The sequence below is a fragment of the Rosa chinensis genome, chromosome 3, assembly GCF_002994745.2.
Source record: "Rosa chinensis cultivar Old Blush chromosome 3, RchiOBHm-V2, whole genome shotgun sequence".
NCBI classification, from domain to species: domain Eukaryota; kingdom Viridiplantae; phylum Streptophyta; class Magnoliopsida; order Rosales; family Rosaceae; genus Rosa; species Rosa chinensis.
Genome location: NC_037090.1, coordinates 41,541,350 through 41,554,373, shown reverse-complemented (window position 1 = coordinate 41,554,373; position 13,024 = coordinate 41,541,350). Strand labels below are relative to the sequence as shown.

Below are 13,024 nucleotides of genomic sequence, written 5' to 3'. Positions count from 1 at the left end.
AATGTAATATAACTCAAGTTTATGTCAATTTTGGAGCAAAACAGAATCACTCAAGTTTTTTGTGAATGTAACATAACTCCAGATGCCTTGGTCAAATCAAGCATTGAGCAATGCCCCTGGCCTCATAATTTTTGAGAATCCTCCTATCCATGCCTCTCAAGCCTACCTGGATGATTTTGATGGGGTTTCAAGACCTAGAAGAGCTGAGACCAGCTTACATTTATCTCTTCTGATTTGGGCCTGTTGTTTTTTGGCGTTTTCTGTGATCTAGAAAATAAAAAAGGAAAGGAAGAAAAAAGAGGTGAGAGACTGTATGAGGGATTACACCGAAGACTTTCCCAGGGTAATAAATATTTAAAAACAAAAGTCGATTTAAGTATTGAAAACTAGAGAGAAATAAAAAAAAAGAAAAAGAAGAAAAAAAAAAAAAAAAAGGAAAGCGAGAGAGATAGAAGAAAGGGAAGACTGGGAAGAAGAGGGTCTTTGTTTCCTGTCGTGTGTTGCGGTTTCCATTCGATCTCTGAGCAGTCGTCGATTGAGGTGCGTTGTTTCCTGCTTAACCGATGGAATCACCAAATTCCATCTCTGTTCTTCTTGTAGCTTCACAGAATTTTAGCTGACAGCTTGAGAATTTTCCCATTTCTTAGACTTGGATTTCCTATCGCTTGTTGTTCAGGACAATCATCTGCCTAGACTTTTCAAATGCTTTTTCACTTGTTTGTTTGCAAAATTGTATGCTATGTTCTTTTCCGGAAGAACTGTTGTGATTGATTTTACTCTGCATAATTTTTTTAATTTTTTTTTTATCGCTATAATTCCGCAGAGTAGTCATGGGAATCTGTAATTTTTATTTCTATTGTGGGTCTGGTTCATTCTTGGAAAAACTTACAAGTTCTGTGGGTCAATTTTGTTTTCAGGTTTTTGAGAGAGAAAGGGGGTGTTGGTCAGAAAACTATATGCTGAACAATTAGGGCAACTTGGAAGGTTCTGCTTTTTTTTGTTGGAGAAGGAAATGTTGGAAGGTGGTGCCAAGTTCACTGGAATTATAGGTCTAAACAACAACGATTATGATTTGTCTCAAGGCTTTTACCACAAACTTCATGAGGGTGAGGGTACTAACATGTCCACTGACAGTATGCAAACTAGCGTTGATGGAGGCTCTGTCGCCATGTCTATAGATAACAGCAGCGTTGCTTCAAATACCAATGATTCCCACACTCGCATCTTGAAGCACCAAGGCCTGCGGCGACGCAGAAATGACAACGACTCTGTTGCTGCACAAAGTGTTAATCGCGGAAGAGTCACACATGCACTCAGTGATGATCAACTTGCCCGAGCTCTAATGGACAGCAATTCTGTCACAGAGGGGCTTGAGAATTATGAGGCATGGACAATTGACTTAAGAAAGCTAAACATGGGTGAAGCTTTTGCGCAAGGTGCTTTTGGGAAGCTATATAGAGGTACTTACAATGGCGAGGATGTTGCTATCAAAATTTTGGAGAGGCCTGAGAATGACCCAGAAAAGGCTCAGATAATGGAGCAACAGTTTCAACAGGAAGTCAAGATGTTGGCTACGTTGAAGCATCCGAACATAGTTCGTTTTATCGGTGGCTGCCGTAAACCAATGGTTTGGTGCATTGTAACAGAATATGCTAAGGGTGGTTCAGTACGGCAATTCTTGATCAAGAGGCAGAGCCGATCAGTTCCGTTGAAGTTAGCAGTCAAGCAAGCTTTGGATGTTGCAAGGGGGATGGCATATGTTCATGGGCTCGGGCTGATTCACAGGGACTTGAAATCGGACAACCTTTTGATTTTTTCAGACAAATCAATTAAAATTGCTGATTTTGGGGTTGCCCGTATTGAGGTGCAGACGGAAGGAATGACCCCAGAGACTGGGACATACCGCTGGATGGCTCCGTAAGTTTCTTGACCTTTTAGCTGTGATATCTTTTCATCTGTTACTATTGTTGTCTTCATTACTGAATTTTAATTGCCCTTTTCATGGCCTTATTGTCATTAGCCTGGATGATCCTTTACTTGATTGCTATTTCTCAATTCCGCATGGTATACCGTTAGCTAATTTTACTTTCTGTTTTGAAAAAATTGTTTGAAAATTGGATATCTTGATTTCATCTTCTTTGTTGGAGTAATTGCATTACCTACAGTAGTTGATATTAGTATTTTCTGTAGTTTTTTGGTTTTGCTAGATGTTCATAGTTTCCGATTTGTAACTAGTTTTCTTTGTTGTAAGTCTAAAAGAAAACATGTGCTGGATACTGTTTCAAAGTTCATATGGCAGTGTGCACTGATAGAGTAATGCGTGTTTCCCATAACATGAATGGTTTATCTAGTTCAAAAAATCATGTAATGTACTATTTATGGGCACTCTTAAATTTTGATAATTGCGATTGATCAAAGTTATATTATCATTTTTTACAAAAGATTGTGTATAGATAGATAAATGGCCAGCCGGCCATAAGAAGTCTCCTTATATTAAGAGCATGATGTTAATTAGAGAGGAAATATGTCATTAGAGGAACTGAAACAACAATAAACTGAAACAGCATATTATTATACTTTTAAAACTATAACATTATAATATTGTAATTAATAAACCTTAACTTTGAAATAGAAGACGACTAAGGGATAAGCTTGCACACAGTGGCAGAGCCAGGCTCCCATACCACTGGTGTGAACTTTCTTACGCTTCTTCATTAGCCATAATCAGCTTTGTTCCACTTCCTAAATTATCAGTGTTGGCTGAAAACAGCACAAAATCTGTGAAGCAAAATCCCATCATTAGATGATACTAAATACTTTCCGTGGCCATTGGCTGAATCATACCCTTTACATTGTGTATGACTTAGCTACAGAGCCTGCATTACTATTTTCTTCCTTCTGTTCTTTGTATTCAATAAAACCATCATCTTTCAACCAAACACACACACACACACACACAGATATATATATATAGACACACGTATATGTATATAGCAAACTGACATGAACTTTCTAAAAGGTAAGGTATATATGTACTCAATGCAGTATTATTTTTCTTTCTAGTTCTGATAATATCAATCGAGAGAAAAGTAGTTGAAATCAAACACTTAATTTACACAATTCCCATTCATGGTCCTTGCGGATCGGGTCTCCCATAGAATCTATGCAAAAGGAAACTCCATAAAAAATATTTGATATCTTTCTGTTTGAATGAGATCTCAATTCCAACGACAGTTTCATTAGATATTTTCACCACTAGATTCCCTCCTTCTTTCCGATGCATAAAAGCAAAAACTTAATTCATTTCATTCACACTGTTGTACAAGCCAAGTGTACATATAGGAGAAGGGAAGGGTTCACCTAGCCAAACTGGCAATGGCTACAACAACTAATAATAGGAAAATATTAGACGTACTACTGTCTATAACCAATTTGTATAACCGAAGCTCATATATGAGTAGGAGAGCCCAATGCTATACCCATAACGAGTTGCTATTAGTCTGCAGTGGCTCAATAGATGAGACTCTCATCAAGATTCTTCCAGGGGGTGCAGTGGTGTATCCTGGTGCCACTGTGGCTCATCCCCTGCTTGCGCCTGTGCATAAAATAAATATTTTCTTTCCTGGATTTAGTATCATTCATTCTTTCTTGCGAAAACTGGATCTTGAGGTTTGATGTCCTTGGTTGCCGGAAAAATTGTGTGAAGGAGGCACCACATGAGGTTTAGATTTTAAAATGGCTCTTCTTAGCGCATGAAGGGGCGTGTTAAAAATTCTTGATGATTCTTACAAGGAGAATAGCTTGCTCTTATTCATGTGGTCTAATTATTTTATTTTTACTTTTATTTTCATTTTCAGAAAAAAGAAACAAATTTATGATTGTGATGAACATGTTTATTTGGGGAATGGATTAAAATTCATGTGGCAGCATATATACTTGTGGAATGTGATGAACATGTTAGGTTGTGCTAGTGGCGACATATTAATATGTGAAATGGAATAAGATTGTGATGGTCATGGTGATGGGGTTCAAAGTGGGCAATGGAAGGAACTTTTAAGGAAGAGGGGCATAGATAACTGAACTTAATCATTCCCAAATGATTATGGTAATTTTGAAACCCATTTTACAAACTAACAATAAGGCTGGTTTGTTAAGGTATCCATATTGACCTAGAAATCCGCAACTCATTATCTAATAAGGGGAATGAAATTCAGACACTCCATTTTACAATCCACACTCCGTGTTTCTTTTTTTAGTATTTTAACATCACATGTTTTACAATTCACACTACAAAAAGACAAAACCTAATTACTAAAAAAGGAAACATGGAGTGTGGATTTCACTCTCCTAATATAATTAAAACTCTAAATTAATACTTATACCTTAAGTTCTAATTTAATACTCCCAAGCATAAAATAACATTTAGTTTCTAAGTTTGTGCCTACAAAACATATGTATAATATTTCGTGGATCTATGATTGGTTCTTTTTCTGTTTTGTTCTGTATGGCTTATCTGATAAATGATCACGTGTACATTTTTAAACATGGTGCACTTTATTTGCCAATACCAACCAGTATCAGTATTTAATCAAACCTTAATCACTAGAAACCAAAGAAATAGCATGCAGTATAATTTGTGAGGTGTATTGCGGGAAGTGTTACTTAGATAGGATTTTGATTATTGCATGCAACATAATTCTGAGTTGTACTCTGGTATTGATTTGAGTAGATATGATTCTATCACACTGGATTGTTAACATAACCAGGATTGGTCTTCATATTCTTTGACCATAAATTACTGATGTTTGCATCTGTATTAAATAGTGTGACTCGTGTACTTGACTTCCCCACAAAAAGGAGATATACTATTTGGCCTACGAATTATAAATTATATCATCCAGTATTTGATGCAATCTGAAATTGTTTTCTGGTTACTAGCATCATTAGTACAGATCACTAGTATTATTTCATCGGTATACATTGCAACTATCCAGATGTAGAGAATTTATGATTCGCATGAAAGATAAACCAATTAATGAACAGACAATTCTAAAGTTTAGTAATTGGTTTTGAAAATGATATATCTAAGCATGCTAAGTTGGGTAGGAGATGGATCTTGGATTGGGTTTTACACACCCACAAATGCATAACTGATCAGTGTATGAATTTGGCTTCAGTAATGTATTGACTTTCACGTATATGCAGTCGAACAATTGGAAGTATTTTAATCAATTAGCTCTATATATATGTACTTTCCTGTTTGGAGTTACATTCACTTCTTGTACCTGTCTCATTCAGTCTATTCTTTTAAAACATTAATTTCCATGCCAGTTTAGACCTTGTTGTGTAGATTCATTTCTTCATTATTTACGTTACTTGTAGTGTCCAAGGTGGGACATTATTTTGAGTGTGCCTCCTCTTGTCTGACCATAATGAGCCAAATAATATAAATATATTCGGGGACTTGGATCAGATGTGGCCAAATTGAATTGCACATGGGGATGAATTTTTTGCTATATCAAGTCAAAGTTAGACTAACCAACCGAAAACTAGTTGCATCTTTGTGAATCACTCACTGTTTGATGGCATCATAATATGTGTTTTCTCTTGGGTTTCTTATGTTTGCCCTTTGAAATTCCTTCTTATGTGATTGCCAACTGGCCCAATTAGATGGCATTGATCAGTTGATTTGATAACTTGATAACTTAATATGAAGCTTGTCAAGTGGTGTTGTCAAATAGATTCATTAATAAGCTCATGATAGGGAAATCAGAACATTAAAAACTGAACCTTTCTGATTAAGGTTTCAAGGTTTGTGCTTTTTCTATTTTAAAATCAGTAATTCGTTAAAGATCTTCATCCGATTATCTGATTTTCAGTATTGAGAACTGCTGTTAGAAATTTGTTTATTAGTTACCTAGGGTACATAGTATATAAAGATTGTCTATTGAGTGCATTTGCTGTATCGTATGGCTCTACAGGGAGATGATCCAGCATAGGCCATACACTCAGAAAGTTGATGTTTATAGCTTTGGGATTGTTCTTTGGGAACTTATCACAGGGATGCTTCCGTTCTCGAACATGACAGCAGTGCAGGCAGCGTTTGCAGTTGTCAATAAGGGTGTCCGTCCTATCATTCCCCCTGACTGCTTAACTGTTCTTGGTGAGATAATGACGAGGTGCTGGGATGCCAACCCTGATGCCAGACCACCCTTCACTGAGGTGGTAAGAATGCTCGAGATTGCAGAGACAGAGATCATGACCACTGTCCGGAAGGCTCGTTTCAGGTGTTGCATCACCCAACCAATGACAGCTGACTGACCCCAGAAGCAAAAGTTCGAAAGAAAGCAGTTATTATAACATAAAAGGAAAGAAGAAATGGAAAAGAGGAAAAAGAGGTGAAATAAGGTGAGATTATATGTAGCCTTGTGTATTTAGCAGGTTTAATTTCTTTCTCAAAATAGAAAAAGGATGTTCTATTCAAAAACATATTTGGTTTTGAGATCTCTACTTTAATGAATTTCTGTCATTGAATGAGTAATAGAAGAGGAGAATTGATGTGTATGTATGCTTCCGGTGTTTTGCTATGTATTGACAGCTCTTGCAGTCTTGGTTCTGTTCTGTTTGAGAAGAATGATAGGGAAAATCACTTTCGAGTTGATTCCCTTTGAATTGATACGGCTCAGATTATGTTTTCTTTAGTTCCCACAGTAGGTACTTATAACCCATCTTAACCTCGAAGCCCCTCTTCCAATTAGAGGGATTAAATTTGAAGGTTAGTTTCTAATGAGGATTCTTATTGAATCATCAAATCAACGATGTTTTTAATTTTAAGTGTATTTATTCAACAAATGAGTCATCCAGTTGTTAATTTAAAAGCTCTGATGGAGTAGTCATTTAGTTTTCGCTAGAGGGAGCACCATAAAATGAAATATTATACTGTTGGGGTCAAAAGTTGAATTTTAAGAGGGATTAATGTCCAACAATATTTAATTAATGGCCATGTATAGAGTCATAAGTCCTCTCCTTTATAAGTGTTTCATTGTTGAACCAAATCAATCACACAAATATTGGCCTTATTTCTAAGTTGATAATCCTGAAATAGTTTATTGTTAAAGGGTTATTATCACAAATGGTAACTGAACTTATCCTCTATCTTATCGATGGTACCTGAACTTCAATTTTGATCACAACCAGTACCTGAACTTTTCGATTTCATTTCAAATGGTACCTATCACTAACTTCTGTTAATGTTCGGTTAAAAATTAACATGTGCAAAACACATGACCTATATTCAAGAGTAGTTTGACGAAAATACCCATTTAAATAATTTTGTTTACTAGATATTTTGATCAATTAATATGTTAATAAAAATAGAAGTTCAATTAAAAATAGAATTAAAAATGTATCTTTACCCTCTTATGAAAATAAAATTTAAAAGCAAGATCTCAACAAAAATTAATTTGTTTTATAGATACAGACAAAACATTTCAAATAAAACTATAAAAAAAAAAATTGGACAAACTATAAAACATTTAAAACCAAAAGCTTATTCGTAATTCTTTTTTTTCCTGTCATTCATATTTTTAATTGAAGTTGATAGTTTTTCCTTTTTTTTTTGATAGTCTCATTTTTTATAGCCACAATATAAGTGAAAATAAGTGATATTATAAAAAACAAGAAGGTAATTTTACAAATTTATCCTTGAAAAATGAGTCACATGTTTGGCACATGTCAGTTTTTAACGGAATATTAACGGAAGTTAGTGATAGGTACCATTTGAAATAAAATTGAAAAGTTCAGGTACTGGTTGTGATCAAAATTGAAGTTCAGGTACCATCAATAAGATATATGATAAGTTCAGGTACCATTTATAATAATTACCCATTGTTAAAGGTTAAGACTTTTGTCACAGAAATGTACTTCTCAAAATCAGGGTGCCTTTGCACCTGGTAAGCTATCCAGGACAATATTTTAATAGCTTTATGAGCTGTTCCCGGATTTTCATAAGGAAAAAGGTAAAATGGGAGCAATGACTGTTAAGCTGGATCTTGAAAAAGCTTATGATTTTCTCAATTGGAATTACATTATGCGCTGTCTTAAGTAATTTGGCTTCCATGAAGACTGGATCAAACAAATCATGAACTGTATCATCTCAGTTTTCTTTTCCATTCTTGTTAATGGAAATGCTGAAGGTTGTTTCAAGCCATCTAGAGGGATAAGGCAAGGTGATCCTCTATCACCATACATCTTTATCTTAGCCATGGAACCACTAATCAAACATCTAGACCAGTTAGCTAGTAATCATAAGTCACAAGTAGGACTTTTGTCTTCCCTTTTAGGATTTAGAATTTCTAACCTAATGTTTGCTGATGATTGTCTAATTTTTTGCAAGGCCACTAAAAGGGCTGCAAAACATATTCTTAAAGTTCTTACTACTTTTTCTCTGGCTTCTGGACAACTTATTAAATTTCACAAGTCCTCACTTTACTTTTCTCCTAAGGTTCCTTGTAGTCTCAAGTTAGATATTGTCAACATTCTTAGTATCCAGTAGTAATCTACTATTGGTAAGTACTTAGGAATACATAATGTTATCTTTTGGAAACACCCTGGTAATGCCAAAGAATTGTTACTAAAAATCTCAAATAAGCTAGTAGGATGGAAGAAAGGCACACTCTATAGAGCTGTTAGAATGGCTCTTATTAAATCTAACATTTCTGGTATGCCTAACAATGTCATGTCCTGTTTTAAATGGCCACAGAAAATCACCAACAGTATAGACAAGCAAGCAAGAACTTTCTTCTAGGGATCAAGTACAAAATTCCCTCTAGTTGCTTGGGATACAGTTTGCACTTCCAAAAGTATAGGGGGACTTGGTATTAGGCCTAGTGCCTTCTTTAACAATGCAGCCATTGCAAAATTGGCTTGGAAAATAATCACAGACCATGACAATTGGTGGTCTCAAATTGTAAGAAGGAAATATTTTTAAAATGTCTCTTTCTTTCAGGTTAAGAAGAAGCAATCGAATTCTCTTGCTTGGAAAGGAACTTGTATGCAAAACAGCTCATACTTAAATGTATGAGATGAATTGTTGGCAATGGTAAGTCCATAAACTTCTAGACATTTAATTGAGTTTTTGATTATCCTCTCTTTGATATTATTCCTGACCAGTTAATCGATCTAAATGAAACAATAGCTGACTATCTAGATCAGGAAGATGAATTTGTTAATGGTGTTTGGAATAGAGCTAAAATTTTAAACTATCTAGACCATATTGTTGTCAACAAGATTACTGGTATTCCTATCCCTTACACAGATCAGGAAGATGAATTTGTTTGGGGACCTTCTTCCAATGATCAATTTACTAACTTCGGTTTTCAAGACCGACTCTTTCAACCGCTCAGACATCCATCCTAGTCTGCAACTTGGCTGTAGCTTGATAATATGGAAAAACACAACAATATTGAGTTTCTAAGTAAGCTCTGGAAGCTCAATCTTCCTCTGAAAATTAAAATATTTGGTTGGCTTTTATTGAGAGTGAGATTGAAAACAAGAGATCGACTTTCCAGGTTTGGTTACATTGATGATAATTCCTGTCCACTGTGTGATAATGATAATGAAACTGCTAATCATTTGTTTGGATATTGTGATTTTGCCAATGAAGTTTGGAGACTTGCTCGATCAAGTTCAGATCTCAAAATAATTGAGAGGAATGCTATTTAAAGGTCTTTCAAGAGCTGTTTTTTAATCAACCATATGATAGTGGGAAGTTTGTTAAGATGCTAATAATCTGTTAGCAAATTTGGAAATCCAGAAATTACACTGTCTTTAGAGGAGCTATTAGCTTCCCAAATGCAGTTGTAGCAAGTTCAGCTGCTATTCTTAATGATATCAAAGAAACAGTACATCCAAATGGGGGGAAGACTATGCAAAACCATCCGGCCACTATTATGTGGCAACCTACCCCTAGAGATTATGTGAAAGTCAATTTTGATGGTTCTGGACAGAGGAACTCTGCAGTTGGAGGCTTCATCATCAGAGATGCTTCCGGTAATCCGCTTTACGCAGCTGCCAAAGGATTTGGAAGCACCATAGTTCCATTAGCAAAAGCAACAGCTCTTTGAAATAGCCTCGTCAGTGCACAACAGCAAGGCTTCTTGAACCTCCAGGTTGAAGGCGACTAAAAACTTGTTATTGATGTGGTAAGGGGTATTATCCAACCTGTTAGTGTGAGTCATAGTTCCCTATTAGGAATAGACTAACAAGGGAATATATTGTTGTAACTACTTACCTTTTATATGTTGTGTAGTACAGTAGTACACAATAGTTGTAGTACATTGTAGTACGATTGTAATCTGTTTATATACACCATAGAATAAGTGTAATAAGATATTAGAAAATTCATTCTCAATCTTGTTCTATTTGACTTGGTATCAGAGCAAAGATCCGAAAGGACTTTGTCTCTTTGTTTTAATTTCAGTTTTTCCAAATTTGAGGAGTTAGAACCCCGTTGTTAGGGTTTTTCTTCACCTCTTAACGACGTTACTGTCATCGTCGTTTGTCTGCTAGGCATCAGTCAAAGAACGACCAGTGTCTTCTTCTTTGACTTCGGTGACATCATCTCCAGATTGGGTTCACATCAGATCCGGCATCAGACCTAATCTTGCAGACCAGATCGCCTTCGTGTCTTGCTCTGCTCATACCCAACAATTTACTTTGGGCACCCAAAGATCAACTTTGATCTCTAGATCGTGTTCCTCTGTTCCTCTGCTGCGTTGCACCTGATCGTTTCCGTCCAACGTCCATCCAAGAATGACCGGATCGTCTTCTTCTTGAACTTCGACGTCGTCAGTCCAGACCACCTTCATCTCCCTCAGTCCGGATTTGCTCCCCGATCAGACCCAATTACCTTCCTCATCAGACTCGATCTTTCTGCATCAGACCCAATCATCTTCTGCATCAGAATTGTCGCAAGCCCAGACCCGTTGGTTTCCAGATCATCGTCGGTCTTCCCATTGCCCAGAACCGTAGCGTGCTCAGACCTGCCGATTTCCAGCCCCGTCGCACTCCCTCCATCGCCCAGACCCGTCGGCCTTTTGCTTGACCCGTCAGACCCGTCGGTCTTCGCTCGTCTCAGTCCCTTCGTCGCCCAGAATTTCCGCTCTGTTGCCCGACCTCGTTCGCTCTCTCTCTCTCCAGTTCAGGCCATCCTCTGGTCTTCACTTTGTTCTCAGGTCACTGTTTCAACCCGTGCAAGTTAAAAAAAAAAAAAAAAGAGCAAGAAAAAAAAAAAATTTCATTAACTATTGCATGGTTATTGCACAATCTGTTATTGTTACTTTCGGAATCTCCTGTTCTTGTTATTCCGCTGCATACTCTGTGATTGTGTGATCTTACTATTATATTATTGCAATGGGTGGTGATGACAGTGAAGGTCAGAGTTCCAAGGTCAATGATGTCCAGAAGGTTAAGGTGTCTGTGCGAAGTTCAGATGGAGGTTCTTTTGGGGATTGTGGTAAGATTGGTATGACTTTAAAGGTTTCTAACTTTGTTGGTTCTGATACATGGATTATTGATTCTGGTGCCTCCGATCATATGACTTATGATAAATCGTATTTTACTGCCTTGTCTTCCCCACCAGTGTCCTATGTCACCAATGCCAATGGTGAGGCTTTTCATGTGTTAGGGTCCGGGTCAGTGCGTATTACTCCCACTTTAGAGCTTCATAATGTGTTATATGTACCTGACTTGTCTCATCACTTGATATCTGTTCCACAGTTGAATACTGAGTCTAAATGCTCCGTAACCTTTTATCCTATGTATCTGAGGGGCAGGTTGTTCCATCTGGATCTGACATACGCGGGAGAGAAACCAGGAGCACAGTCCCGAGTCGCTTTGACTTCGAATTCTGATAAGATAAGTGAAATTTGGTTGTGGCATCGCCGTTTAGGGCATCCTTCTTTTAGTCTTATGAAAACAACCATGCCTACTCTGTTTATTGGTGTGAATGAGTCTGCTTTACGTTGTGAAACATGTGTTTTGGCCAAGAGTCATCGTGCTACTTATTCTCCTAGAGTATCTAATAAAAGTGTTATTCCTTTTGATTTGATTCATTATGATGTTTGGGGACCTTCTAGAGAGCCCACTGTCTCGGGTATGAGATATTTTGTGTTGTTTATTGATGATTGTACGAGATTGTCATGGGTTGCCCTTCTTAAAACCAAGGATGAAGTCTTTCCCGCTTTCCAAACTTTCCGTACTCTTGTTCAAACACAGTACCATAGCACCATTAAAGTCCTTCGTTCTGACAATGGGGGAATATGTTAATCATGTTTTCCAAGAGTTTTTTAACACCCATGGGATTGTTCACCAAACCACATGTCCACAAACACCTGAACAAAATGGAGTGTCTGAAAGGAAAAACCGTCATTTACTTGATATGGCTCGTGCCCTTCTCTTTAGTGCCCATATGCCTAAGTATCTTTGGGGCGATGCTGTATATGCTTCCTCCCATCTTATCAATGGTCTTCCTTCTAGTGTCCTACAGGGAAAAATTCCATTTGAGGTTCTTGCATCTCATGTCTCCTTACCTTCATTTCATAATCTTCCAGCTCGTGTCTTTGGTTGTGTTGCTTTTGTCCATGTTCCTAAGAACCAGAGGTCTAAATTGGATGCCCGGGTACTTAAGTGTGTGTTTTTTGGCTACGGAGGGTATCAGAAAGGGTACAAGTGCTTTCATCCACCTACCAGGAAGTACTATGTCACTATGGATGTCACTTTCTTTGAGGACATGAGTTATTTTACCTCTTCAGATACAGCTCTTCAGGGGGAGAATTCATTTTTTGAAGAGCTGTATCATGGAGAGGGGGAGGAATCAAAAGGAGGTGAAGAAGCAGGTGGTATTTTGACGGATCCAGTTGAGACCATTAGCTCGCCGCCAGAAGCAGAAGCTCCAAACATCCAAGCACCAGTTTCTATGGCCGAAAATGATGTTGAAGATACAACTCCAAACATCCAAGCACCA

The 13,024-nt window shown here is 37.2% G+C and overlaps 1 protein-coding gene across 1 annotated transcript; it reads left to right on the top strand.

Moving 5' to 3' along the window:
• The first annotated feature begins 377 nt into the window (after positions 1-377).
• LOC112192380 (serine/threonine-protein kinase STY13) lies at positions 378-6,616 on the top strand. Its single transcript, XM_024332091.2, has 3 exons — positions 378-540; positions 918-1,917; positions 5,982-6,616. The coding sequence occupies exons 2-3, from the start codon at positions 1,013-1,015 to the stop codon at positions 6,319-6,321; spliced, it is 1,245 nt and encodes a 414-aa protein (XP_024187859.1). The 5' UTR covers positions 378-540; positions 918-1,012; the 3' UTR covers positions 6,322-6,616.
• Positions 6,617-13,024: the final 6,408 nt, after the last annotated feature.